The sequence below is a fragment of the Hylobates moloch genome, unplaced genomic scaffold, assembly GCF_009828535.3.
Source record: "Hylobates moloch isolate HMO894 unplaced genomic scaffold, HMol_V3 SCAFFOLD_1, whole genome shotgun sequence".
In the NCBI taxonomy this organism is placed as follows: Eukaryota; Metazoa; Chordata; class Mammalia; order Primates; family Hylobatidae; genus Hylobates; species Hylobates moloch.
The window spans coordinates 59,526,797-59,541,119 of NW_026652276.1; the positions used below are offsets into that span (position 1 = coordinate 59,526,797).

At 36.7% G+C, this 14,323-nt stretch overlaps 1 protein-coding gene across 1 annotated transcript in view; it reads left to right on the top strand.

Moving 5' to 3' along the window:
* FRZB (frizzled related protein) overlaps positions 1 to 12,361 on the top strand; it is a 39,653-nt gene extending 27,292 nt beyond the window's left edge. The window contains exons 3-6 of the mRNA XM_032755215.2: positions 2,764 to 2,829; positions 6,705 to 6,909; positions 7,605 to 7,668; positions 10,675 to 12,361. Coding sequence (XP_032611106.1) covers positions 2,764 to 2,829; positions 6,705 to 6,909; positions 7,605 to 7,668; positions 10,675 to 10,791 — 452 coding nt within the window. The 3' untranslated portion in view covers positions 10,792 to 12,361. The remainder of the gene's footprint in view (positions 1 to 2,763; positions 2,830 to 6,704; positions 6,910 to 7,604; positions 7,669 to 10,674) is intronic.
* The last annotated feature ends 1,962 nt before the right edge of the window (positions 12,362 to 14,323 follow it).

Below are 14,323 nucleotides of genomic sequence, written 5' to 3' on the forward strand. Positions count from 1 at the left end.
GATATTCCAGGTGCCGTCTGTTTCCCCTTTCTTTGACTAGGAAAGGGAACTCCCTGCCCCCTTGCACTTCCCGAGTGAGGCAATGCCTCTCCCTGCTTTGGCTCGCGCACAGTGCGCTTCACCAACTGTCCTGCACCTGCTCTTAGGCACTCCCTAGTGAGATGAAACCAGTACCTCAAGCAGAAATGCAGAAATCACCCGTCTTCTGTGTCGCTGGGGCTGGGAGCTGGAGAGCGGAGCTGTTCCTATTCGGCCATCTTGGCTCCACCCCCCTTATTACTGTTATTTTATCAAGCTACTTGAACTAGACAGATAATTTGCTTATGGCAATAGCTAGGGATTGGGACATATTGTCCCATATAAATATTTAAAATATATATTTAGTATGGCATTGTCACCTTGGAGACCAGCAGAAATAAGAAGTATATGGCAGATGAGCAAAATTTAGTCCTGAGAATATTTGCTTAGCTCATTAGCTGTTAGGTAATAGTCTAGCTATGTATATGTAGTTGTATGCATAGCTTTGTAAATGCCTACTTGAAATATTCTAAATCATTTTATAATATAATTTTAAAAAATCCCTGCCTGGAAAGTTTTATGGAATCCATTTGTTTATGCTCCAGGCAAAGATATGTAAGTAACAGCATCAAATTAGACTCAATTCAGTGACAGTTGCTGTAGTTCTTGCCAAAATTTTTTATTTGAGCACATGCAAATTTCTGAAGAATTACAAATGTGTAATTTATTTACATGACTTATTTTTGGTAGATATTTATTTTTAAGTAGAAAAATCACAAGTCTATATATGGATGAAGATAATTTATAAACCTAATACCATAAAATTTACATCTTCAGAAATATTCTCATCTCAAGAATATCTCTTTAAAAATATGTACAACATTTTAATACAGAATAAAATATAGAACGCCAAAAACTAGGTAACTTTTTGTTTTCTTTTAAATGATAATACAATCATTTTGCTAATAAAGTTATTTTTGGAATAGTTTTTGTCAAAATAGCAACCAGCACTAATGTTACTCATTGTTTATTGGCTGAGATCTTCACAGAAATTGTGTGCTAAAAATTATCAGGAGAACAAGGGAAGGAGCTGTGTGTGGTATTGAGGAATTCTCATTTCTGTCGTGGGCAAGAGCAACAGTTGCTGCTGCTACCTATCCCCAGTAGACATACTTATTTCTCTGGCAGGAAGGGTGATACTGTTTTCGGGACTGCTATTTTAAAGCATATTATCGACAAGTTCAACTGGAAATAAAATTTATTTTCATTAGAAAATACAAGTGGTCAACAAAAGCTTCTGCCTTTTATTGTTCCCCATGTTAACATAAAACAACTTTTTTTTTTTTTTTTTTTTTTTGAGACGGGGTCTTACCTGTCACCCAGTCTGGAGTGCAGCAGCGTGATCTTGGCTCACTGCAGCTTTGACTTCCAGGGCTCAAGTGATCCTCCCAACTCAGTCTCCTGAATAACTGAAACTACAGGCACACGCCACCACACCAGCTGATTTTTGCATTTTTTGTAGAGATGGGGTTTTGCCACGTTGCCCAGACTGGTCTTGAACTCCTGGGCTAAAGCAGTTTTTTTTCCCCCACCTACCACCCCACCATGTTGGCCTCCCAAAATGAGTGCTGGGATTACAGGTGTGAGCCCTTGTGCCCAGCCATAAAATGCCTTTTAAGTGAAACTTTTTTTCTTGATGTCCTTTCTCTAATTTATGTGTTCTTATTTCCTTTCTGTGTCAAAAGAGAAGCACATACCATTTAATTTTTCATAAAGCTTTCTCAGGGGCATTATTTAAAGAAATCTTTACATATAATTAAATATTTTAATATAATTGTGTATTATTTTCTACTTTTATATTGACATTAATTCCTGACAATTTGCCATGCTTATGATGTATATTTCTTAGCTAAGTAATATTAGCTTTGTAGCTCTTCTATAAAAGGTATAACAATCTACTCTTCAAGATGTCCAATGAATCTACCTTATAGATGAAACATTTTGAGATAATTAGAATTATTATTATGATGGCCAAAACCACAACTACTTTTGTACCAACCTAATATATACATAAAATATGCATTCTGATTACCACTCACCAGATATTTTTAAAACATGAAATTTCTCTCTTCAAAATGCATGCATAATTTCCTCCAACAAGCACAAAAATACCACTGAGTTGAATGGTAGCTATTTTACCTGTAGAAGGGGCTCACTGCCCCTCTTAAGAACTTCACCAAGTTCACTGGGTTGTAATAACACTTGCTTATCTCTTTGAGTTGCTTTCAGATCTAGGAGCTAACAGTAGGAGGAGTACTGTGTCATCTGTTAAAAGTATATGAGCATTAGGTGATAGTCCACAGGGTAAACCAGCTACCTGAGCATAGGCGGAAAATTGCCTCCCAGTTGGCATTCATAATATTAATACTTCCATAAGCATGAAGCACACCTCTTTCAGGATTAAGGGGTCATGCTCTTCTCATGCATGGGGGTGAACAGCATTTCCTCAGGATTTGGGTGGTTTGTTGAGAATGGAAACTCGTTCTCATGAGCATACTGACATTGAATAAGAGGACATGTAGATAGAATAAACATGAACATAGTTCCAGGAGAAAAAGATCGGACACACAGAATTGACAAGAGCCTTCTCACCACCAAATTGAGATCTAGTCTGAGCAAAAAATGTGAGGAAACAAAAGAAAGCTAATATTGGAAATGTGCTGATAACTAAAATGTGTTTTTCAGAACGCTGTAAATGTAAGCCTATTAGAGCTACACAGAAGACCTATTTCCGGAACAATTACAACTATGGTAAGGAAAACTTCATGGTTGATGTATAAACTGCTGTGTTAAGAAAGGTGTGTGGGTGCACCTATGAGGATGTGCACATGTAAATGAATGGAGCCATTTAAGAATAAGGCTTAAAAACAGAAGGACAATTTTTAGGAGCATAGTCTGTCTGCCCCAACCAATTAAAATGTCTCACATGGGCAAAATGCTTAACACTTGGTTGATGTTGAAGCACATCAAGCAGTATTGTCATCCTAGAGCCATGCACTTAAGTACACAGATATAAGTATCACAGAGATAAGTATGGGACTCTTCCCTACCTGGAGGCTGAAGGAGGATTTGAGCTCAAGTTGGGTTGCATAGGCCATCAGCTGTGCTTCACTGGGTGAACAGCAGAGCACCTTGATGCATAAGGAACTGTTAAAAGACTCAAACTTGACTTCTTCAGTCAGCCTATCCCATGAAAAACACTGACAGATTTGGAAAGTAACACTTGTAGAAGTTGTTGATATTCAGCTAAGGAAATGTGTTGTTACCTAGCTTGACTTAAAATCCGACATTCTAATAAACTCAATATTAATTGAAGAGCCACCAATCCAAATGTAGCTGACAAACTTAACTGAAGGATTAAAAAGCCTGCCATTTTTGCGCCAGGGACTGTGCTAAGTGATTTCCATACATTATCTTTAATTTTCTCAGCTGCCCCATGAGATATATTATCAATGATTTTATCAATGATTATTGAACCTAAGTTGTCCCTTCTTTGATTGTTCACAATGTACTTTGGATGCTGGTGTATATTTTAGAGTCATAAATTCATTTATATATACAGTCATTATATTTAGAAAGGGCAATTAACAGAGCTTTCCCGTTGATATATAAGGGACTGATATTTACTGTATTCCATAGGCATTTTGATTTTTTCTAATATCTATGGTATTAATAAAAGGTATGTTACTATCTCTGCATAAGACTATTGATGTTGAGTCAATGAGTAAACATGGAGATTAAACAGACTTTTACAGTGAACCTTATTAAAATAAGAATTTTATTATTGCATTTATATACACTATTTTAAAGTATATAGGATATATACAGCAGATTTATTTCTTCTATACTTTTGGGAATTGAAAGGAGAGAAATGAATAAGACTGTAAAAGTTATCTTCAATATCTTTCAAAATGCAGTATATTAAAAAATATAAAGTTGAAAATTTTTGGTTTAGTTAAATCTCTTTAAAACAAATCCACCTTGTTTCCCAAATTTTTCTTCAATGGAATTAATTTCTATGTTTTGCCTGCTACTCCTCTTAAGAGGAATGTAGCTTTTCTTAGTCAATGATGGATGTTCTTTCTAAGTTTGTAAGGTTATGTTTATGTAAGAAGTCAAATGCCTGGCTGCTTATCTAAGAACCCATTTCTTTACATATTGATGTGAAGAACCCTAGGGAAAAGGGAGGCCTTAATTTCTAGGAGATTAGCTTGTTAAGATTGAAAAATGCTATATGAACTTTTATATACTGTAACACTAAGAATAAAAACATATCAATTTTATATCAGGGAAATGTAATTATTTATATTTATTTTATGTATCCTATTATCAAGTTTTATCTAGCTTCTTTAGTGCTGCAATGGTTGTTGCTGTTATTTTTGTTAAAAGTTGAATGACAAGTCATGGAAAGTGAAGGTCTTAGAGAAGGTAGCTGGATGAATATCATAAAATAAAATGGGATATGGATTATAATTCATGGAAAGGAGCAGATAATTTCTTTTTTGTAGCCAAGTAATAGCTAAGTTGATCATAGTTTCAGGATTGCCATTTGTCTGGGATTTCTTACAGTTTCTTTGGGGAAGGGAGGCACTCAAATGATTAAATAGAAGGAAGAACTCTGAAAAGGAAGTGTATTTTACTTCCAAAATATTTTTATCTTCTATATCTGCATGTCAAGGTGGGAGCAGTTGGAAATTCAGACAAAACCTCTACTTCATTTAGATTAATTCTGGGAAAAACTCTTTAAGTGTTAACAAAATTACTTGAGTGAAAAAGTAGGTCTTGTAGAAAGATATTTATTTTGGAGTGGGTACATGTGCTAAAAATTTCTAATGAAAATAGTAGACACTGGGTAAATAAATCATTAGTTTGAGAACATTTGCACAGTTCACTAATCTCTAATAGTTGATGGATGCTATGAAGCACGTTCACTTAAGCCAGGACACACAAAAATGCCTGCTAGCTGGGGTTGTGAATTTCTCATCTGATTCTCCCAAATGGCATTTCAAAAAGTGCAATCTTATCTTTTGTTAAATACAGAATAGGGAGAACATGAATAGAAAGGGGCTCCACTTGCCAGTCAAACCAAGCGAGGACAGTTGGGTAGTTACAGTTTGTTTGCTACATGTTCTCATACTTGAGGCAACTAATTCTCCGAAGACTGAAATGTGAAGCTTTTAGAATTCATTAGTAACTAATTGCTGTCATGTGCGTTGTACTGGTAGAATAAGTTTGTGTAATGAAATTGGAGCATTAATGGGGGGAATGGTTGATTAGCTGGTTTTATATTTTTCAAGGATTACTTTCTTCTAATCCTTTATAGTCCAAAACCTCTAAAATATGTGGGAAGGTACTCAGATTAAAGTGGTTTGCAATTATGTGCCTAAGAAGTTTTTGAAATGTTGACTCATTTGGATAAACAGTGTTTTCCTCTATATAATGTCCATGGATAGTGAACTGGAGCAATGAGGGTACTGGGAGAAATGCCACTGGCTTTTTACTAACTGATATTTTTACTTATTTCTTGGTGTTTTAAAACTTCTCTTTTTAAAAGCTCATTTACTAGAAGCAGGAATCTAAACAACTTGACTCTTTTAAAGGGGAGAGATACAGAAAAGAAGCAGATCTGTATTTTCTAGATTCTGAGTCACATACTTTAACTTTGCAACTGAAGGCAATTTGTTGTTACGTTGATAAGTAAAGCAACTCTTGTGAGATAAATTGGGTGCCAATATATCCATCGAGAGAGGTAGAATAATGCCATTGACATGTGAGAATATATTCCATAGCACGTGAGGGGAAGGAATGTTGGAGTGTCTGACTTCAAAGCAGATGGAGGAAATAAGATCTGGTGGTGACAATTTTTATTCAAGAAGTAAATGTAGCCCACTTAGAGGAGAATATAAAAGATCATCTGTACTAAACACAAAGGAAAAAAGGACCTAATATCTGAACAAAGAAGAAAATGTAGCCCACCTAAAGGAGAATATAAAAGATAATCTGTACTGACCACAAAGAAAGAAAGGAGCTAATATCTGAACAGCGAGCCAAGATGAGGAAGGTGAAAAGATTGCAGAGCCAGTCTGGGAACGCTATTGAGCAGGACAATTTTATAACAGTAAAGAGGCCCACCACTTGAGAAAATCTGTTAATAGACCTGATAAAAGAATGTTGACAAGGAATAAAGCATATTTAAGTATTAGGTCTTTTCATATAGTAAAATTAACATAGTTTAAATTCCTGTTGGCAGCAATTGGAACTGCACATGCATATATACACATCCAAAATGGAATTTTAGAGAAAAATTGTATCGGATTGTTGACTCAATCTTTGATTCTCTAAATGGATTTCTCAAAAGCACATGCACACGCATGCATAAATACATGTGAATATATACATAGCCACAAATTGGAAAGGGAGCAGGGCTGAACATGAGGAGTTCGGGTGTGTTGTTTTGTGTCACACACTACAATCTAAGGCGAAAATATCTGGCTGACTTTTCTGTTCCGTTCATTGAATATCAAGTGGATAAGAATTAACTAAAGAGAAGCCTACTTTGGCTTTTTTTGAATGGGGCACCTATTTTGTGTCATATTATTATCAGCTTTTCTTGTCTTTTATCCCAGTCATTCGGGCTAAAGTTAAAGAGATAAAGACTAAGTGCCATGATGTGACTGCAGTAGTGGAGGTGAAGGAGATTCTAAAGTCTTCTCTGGTGAACATTCCACGGGATACTGTCAACCTCTATACCAGCTCTGGCTGCCTCTGCCCTCCACTTAATGTTAATGAGGAATATATCATCATGGGCTATGAAGATGAGGAACGTTCCAGGTAATTCACTCTTTAAGGATACAGAATAACTACTTTGCTTATCCTACTCTCATTGCATTTGTCTCTAGAGATGTTACCCTCGCATTTTTACATTGGGATCTGTCTACATTCTTGGGGATTACAGATAAGTTTTAGTTGGGTTTCTTGATTTCATATATGGAATGGGTGTATGTGTGTAATTTATAGGTTTACATTTTTTTTTTTTTTTTTTGAGACGGAGTCTTGCTCTGTCGCCCAGGCTGGAGTGGCGTGGTCTCGGCTCACTGAAAGCTCCACCTCCCGGGTTCACGCCGTTCTCTTGCCTCAGCCTCCCGAGTAGCTGGAACTACAGGCGCCCGCCACTACGCCCGGCTAATTTTTTGTATTTTTAGTAGAGATGGGGTTTCACCTTGTTAGCCAGGATGGTCTTGATCTCCTGACCTCGTGATCCGCCCGCCTCGGCCTCCCAAAGTGCTGGGATTACAGGCATGAGCCACCGCGCCCCACCAGGTTTACATTTTTCTTGGGAGAGGGACCATAACTTCATTTGTTTCTTAAAGGGGTCTGTGACTCACAAATGGTTGATAGTTACTGTTCTAAATCTTAGCTGTCCTATTCAAGAATAAACATATAAGTCTTTCTTGGCACTGTTTCCTTGTATTTTTCAGTAACAGGTTTTAATTTTTCAAAAATGGTTGCTCCTTTTAAAAATACAGATTACTCTTGGTGGAAGGCTCTATAGCTGAGAAATGGAAGGATCGACTTGGTAAAAAAGTTAAGGTAAGCCTGTATTTTATGTTTGAAGTAATACACTGAAAACAAAACAAAAGTAGAAAATCAGCCATCTGTCACTGAAATGAAATAGCTGCCTTCAACCATATGAGAAATATTAAAATCTAGTATTCATATATTTATATATTCCAAGAGCTGAATTTGTCTTTAATGTCTATTTTATTTAAGGAATGAGTTCCCTGCGTGTGTATCAAAGATCTAACTACAGTTGCCCTAATGTCTCTTCACAAGGAGTCTAGCTGTAGTCCAGTCCTGGTGGGGTGGTTTCATGTTGTCTGGCTCCTTCTAGCTTATCACTCTGCCATTTTTAAAGGCATCACTTTCATACTCATGTTCACCTGGAGGTCACAAGATGGCTACTCTGCCTCTAATATCACGGCTACATTTCAGGCAGGAAAAAGAGGAGGTAAAAGGGATTTCCAAGAGCCTCATCAAGCAACTTTTACTTAGCTGCAAAACAGCCTAGAAAATGTAGTCTTTTTAAACCTGGGGATATTGCTTCTTTGAACAAACTGCAGTTTGTGAGAAGGGGAGAATAAATGATGGGAAGGAAAATAAACAATGATGTCCAATGAATAAACACCAATTCCTATGTACAAAGTGTAGCTACATTCATCTGTATATAAGAGATCTGAACAAATTAGGTCCTTAGAGCAGTAATGTAGCCTTATTTTTAAGCCAAATAACTCTTAGATTGTGGAATTGATACATTTTTTAAAATCACGTAGTACATTACTGTATTATAGAAGGTTTTGTTTCTTCTTACTGCACTAAGAAAATCTGTTTTAAAGAAAAGAATGGGGTGGGGGAATGCATAGGGGGACAAAAAAAATCTCAAAGGATGTGTGGGTGGGTGCGGGGGAGTGGGAACTGTACCAAACATAATACATCCTCTTCCTTCTGCAAGTTTGAAGGCTTGGGAAACATTTACATGGTAAGTTAAACACCCCTGGGCGGTTTATCTTATACATCTGGCACTTGACACGGCAGACACGTTTGGGTTTATGTGACCTACAAAAATGTAGAGGGCATTATTTTGTAAGGAGAAACTACCCTCCAGTAAGTTCTTCTCCCCTTCAGTAGATTTGTCAAAAGGGAGATACATTTCAAGTTCAGACTTGTGGGCATTCTCTCTGCATCTCTCTTCAATTAGTTTGGTGTTTATTAAAGAAAAAAGTGGCTCTTGTTCAGTATGTTGGAATCTCTTACTGTCTTTTTAATTTGGTTTTCTGCTTGCTAATGCAGAACAGGAATTTGTCCTAAATTCCTGTACCAGTTGGAAGAGTTTTCGATATCCCTGCTGCAAAGCATGTAACAAGGCTTACTGCTCCTCTTTTGGTACCAAAACAATATCATTGTGTTGTTGACAGGACACATGGCTTGTTTGTCCTGTTTCCCATTGCTTTCTGCAATATTTCCCATTGTTTTCTGCAGGGGACTTGCAGAGTTATTATTGTAAAGTCATTTATATTCTCAGTCTGGATTTAAATATTCTAAAGGAAAGAAACCAATAATTTGAACAATTTTAAATTCATATGCAGATATTGAGGGCTAAAGAGTTTGGGTAGAAAACTCTTTGGCCAGAATTATTGAGATTCCTATTTTAGTTTTCCAGTCAATTTGAAGATGTGTAAAAAGAGTTTTATGGAGGATGTTATTTTTTCAATCAGATTTGCTCTTAGCTGAGTTTTGCTCTCAGTGGATAAATCAATAATTTTATAAGAAACATTATTATGGTTTTTTCATGCAAATGGTTGTTTACCTAAGTCTCTTATAGCAGACGATTCAAGATGTTTGGACTTCCTTGGGAAGTTGAGAATCAGACTGTTTTTAAAATATGAAGACAAGATTGTGGAGTAAAGTACTCCACAAATTCTAAAATGAAGAATTACTTTCAGTAACAGAAAAACAATAACAAATTTACTATGTGCTAAGCACTTTATATTTTTATTAATCTTCAGATGTATCTACTTCTTATAAGTAGATTCTATTATCAGTTCCAACATATACATGATGAAAATGAGGTCTAGTAAGTTCAAGAAACTTCACACAGTAAGTGGTGGAGTTAGAATTTGAACTTGGGCCATCCGACCCAAGGATCTGATGGTCCTTGCTCTTTAAAGTGTGGTCCCTGGAGCAGCAACGTAGGTATCACCTGGGAGCTTGTTAGTAATGAAAATCTTGGGCCCTGTCTCAGACCTACTGAATGAAAATTTGCAATTATAACAAATTCCCCATATGATATCCCCGTGTTTGAAGTTTGGGAAGTACAGCTGTAGTTCGTATTCCTTACCTATCCTCATGTAATATAACTTCCATTTAACTTAAATTACATGAAAATATTATTGACATTGTTAATATGAAATATTACTAAACTTGATTGTGTTTATTAAAAACATTGCTAATGCCTGCTTTGTAACACTTAGAACGAGGGCAGGACCTTGTCTGTTTTATTCATTGTACTTAGTGGATATTACTTAGAAAAATATTTTTGAGACCCCCCCCATCCCTCAAAAAAATTTCCATTTTTTTTTCAGTGCTCAAATCACATAGACTTTAAAAGGCTATATTCTTATGTGTATTAAGAGAGGATGTTGAAAAATATCCTTCCCTTCAAATTCTGTGTATAAATCTTCCATTCGTTGAGTATCTGTGAAGCACTAGCCTCCTGTATGTTACCTCAGGAAATACCCAGAGATATAGGGAGATATTTCTGTCATCGTTTACAGACATGGACATTTTAAGTTTAAGGTTTGATAAGAAAGCATTACTAAATATATTATAGATGGGCAACTTTGCGCTTGTTAAAATTAGAGAATAATGTTCATATTGCATCAATTTTCTTGTTACCCTGGGAAATAGATTTATACTTTTGGAAAAGTAGCAAAATGCTTCGGAGATCTGACCTTGCACTCTGACCCAGTTGTTAGAATCACGGAAATAATGACCCTGGTGAAATGTGCTTGTGACTATTTTCTATTTTAAATTTCACAGCGCTGGGATATGAAGCTTCATCATCTTGGACTCAGTAAAAGTGATTCTAGCAATAGTGATTCCACTCAGAGTCAAAAGTCTGGCAGGAACTCGAACCCCCGGCAAGCACGCAACTAAATCCCGAAATATAAAAAGTAACATCAGTGGACTTTGTATTAAGACTTACTTGCATTGCTGGACTAGCAAAGGAAAATTGCACTATTGCACATCATATTCTATTGTTTACTATAAAAACCATGTGATAACTGATTATTACTTCTGTTTCTCTTTTGGTTTCTGCTTTTCTCTTCTCTCAACCCCTTTGTAATGGTTTGGGGGCAGAATCTTAAATATATTGTGAGTTTTCTATTTCACTAATCATAAGAAAAACTGTTCTTTTGCAATAATAATAAATTAAACATGCTGTTAACAGAGCCTCTTTGCTGGAGTCCCCAGATGTTAATTTACTTTCTGCACCCCAATTGGGAATGCAATATTGGATGAAAAGAGAGGTTTCTGGTATTCACAGAAAGCTAGATGTGCCTTAAAACATACTCTGCTGATCTAATTACAGCCTTATTTTTGTATGCCTTTTGGGCATTCTCCTCATGCTTAGAAAGTTCCAAATGTTTATAAAGGTAAAATGGCAGTTTGAAATCAAACGTCACATAGGCAAAGCAATCAAGCATCAGGAAGCGTTTATGAGGAAACAACACACAAGATGAATTATTTTTGAGATTGTCAGGAAGTAAAATAAATAGGAGCTTAAGAAAGAACATTTTGCCTGATTGAGAAACACAACTGAAACCAGTAGCCGCTAGGGTGTTAATGGTAGCATTCTTCTTTTGGCAATACATTTGATTTGTTCATGAATATATTAATCAGCATTAGAGGAACGAATTATAACTAGACATCTGCTGTTATCACCATAGTTTTGTTTAATTTGCTTCCTTTTAAATAAACCCATTGGTGAAAGTCTTTTTTTTTTCTCTTCTTTTAAAATAAATCAGAATTGCCGTATTGACCAGGAAAAGATTATGTATGCACGTGCACCAGGGTGTTAGTTTTTAAAAGTACATGGCTCTATAAAAATGCTATAGATTACAGAATGATGAAATGTGCAGGTTTTTTTTTTTTCTGGTGTGTGTGTATCTGTATTTGTGTACATGTGTGTCCTTGCACTCACACCTAAGGTGGATTAAAATACAGGCCTGCAAACTGGCCTGCACTTTATCATTTGGATTTGTGCTGCTTAATGCTCAGTGAAAAATGTCTAGTAAAATGAATTATGGTTGTCAAGAGAGAGGTTATTTCGACTTTTGAACCAATTGCACATTTCTCGTTACCCAAGCTGTGGTGAGATCCCAGGGGCTGTGGTGAACAAATGATGCTTTTATAGATGGTCCCTAGCTTACAATGATTCAATTTGCAATGCTTCAATTTAACAATTTTTTGACTTACAATGGGTTTATCAGGATGTAACCCAATGCATTTCAACTTACGATATTTTCAATTTAGAATGGGTTTATCCAGATGTAAACCCATCGTAAATGGAGGAGCATCTGTACTTCCTTCCTCTGGCAGAGTTCCTTAGAGCCTGTGCCAATTACTTCAAAGTTTCATTCTCTGCCATTTACATGTGTGCTATTAGTAGAATCAAATTTCTAAGCTGTGGCGTGCTGAAAATAAAATGCTTATGAAGCAAAAATCGTGCTATGCTTCCTTCTACAAGGATAATCAAGCAAGGATGAAATTCATTCCTAAACAAAAGTTTCCTAAAATGGTAAATAGTCATCTATCCAAATGTTCTATTTTAAAAGTGTGAGCTGGGTGTGGTGGGTGCACCTGTAATCCCCACTACTTGGGAGGCTGAGGAAGGAAGATGGCGAGAGCCCATGAGGTTGAAGCTGCAGTAAGCTATGATTGTGGCCACTGCACTCCAGCATAGGCGATAGAGCATGACCCTGTCTCTGTAACAACAACAAAAGTGTAAAAGTTGATTCTACAAATTGGAGTCACTCATGTCATACCCAACTAAAATGGAGTCCGGAGGCCATGGAGAAAGGCACCCAGGTCCCTGTTCAAGGAACCGTTTTTGCAGTTCAACAGAAAAATCACGAAGACCTAACTCTAACCTTAAGATAAAGTTACCTAGTAGCTGCTGCCACTCACCAATCAGAACTTGCTAGATCCTACAAGACACGCCTGGCTCCAGTGAACTTTCGTTCAAAACCATTTAGATCACCTTCCTCTCTTCCCCAGTAAAACCCCAGCCTTTCTCTTTGTTCTTTGAACACACCTAGAGGCTACACTGGTTTGTGTGCCCAGAATTAGAATTCTAATTCTTATATTCCCAAATAAACGCTTTACTTGGAGATTTATCTCTCTATATTTAAAGGTGACAGAGTGAGGGAACATTCCTGCCTTGTGATTGACTTTCCAAAGCCAACAATTTCCCCAGCCCCAGAAGAAAACATTCCCACCTTTGCCTATAGGACTGCATAGTCTTTTGAGCTTCCAAAAGACCACTTCCAAAGGGCTTGCCATCTGCCCGTTGTTGCTATATTCTCAGATGGCAAGGACATCTCTTTTGAGGTGCTGATGTCTTAGCCTTAAAAGGTGAGTTGGGTGTCACTGGGGATTAATGAAGCGCCACCGTGGAGGGACTGCCCCTGAGAATCTCTCTTCCTGGTATGTACTCCTCAACTTGAGCCTGAGGACAGAGGGGTGGAAAGTAGTGCTGGTGCCTCAGCCTGTTTTCCTCAGGCTTTCTCACGTTAACTCTGTAAAGAAGGACAAGAATTGACTACAGGAGAGGTTTAAAGGAACTGTTATCTCAAATCCACAAACGTCAAGTCTCTCAAAGCACAGTAAGCAATGTTAAGTAAGGAACTCTTTTGATGTATAAAAGCTGCAGATGTTTCCAGCTTCTGCAGTTTTTTTGGGGGGATGGGGGTTGGGTAAAGGGGGTATGATCAGTTTCTGTGTAGGAATTTGACACACTTTATGCTTAATATAAACAAAACATGGCCAGATTCTTAGATTCAGCAGTTTTTTTTTAAACTACCTTCCGTTTGGTGCCATTTTACAACATACTGTTTTACAACTACCATCTATAGTGGCAATGTTTGATTTTGCTCATCTATACGAGGCTTCTGTCAGCTGTTTAAACATTTCTAATGGTATAAAGCCCATGAATAAAGTACATTTGGTTTTTCAGTTTGATAGCTACAATATCTTCGTTAATAAACTGTGCAGACCTCTTTTGGGAGGATGGCATGATTTATCATGATAGTCACGTTTCTCATCAGACTGCAAAACCATTTCTACTCTAGTTGCCATAGTACAAAGACATCTCGTTAATGCCTTTCTATAGGGTTTTCTTGCAGATAGTAACTTTTAAAGCCACTAAAAATGTAATATACATGCATCCTTGTCAGTAACCTTGAGATTGATAAAATTTATATTTCTTTAAAAAATTTATTCACCTTTAGGATTTTAATTTTCTTAGCCAAATAAAAGTCAGATGAATGCTGAATAAAGTAGCAAATATTTAAATAGCAACAAACATGGATTCTCTTTTCATGGATACGTATTTTACTGTGTGACATACAATGTAATCTGATTCAGTGCCATATGTTGCACCCAGCATTCAGGGATGGGTGAGACA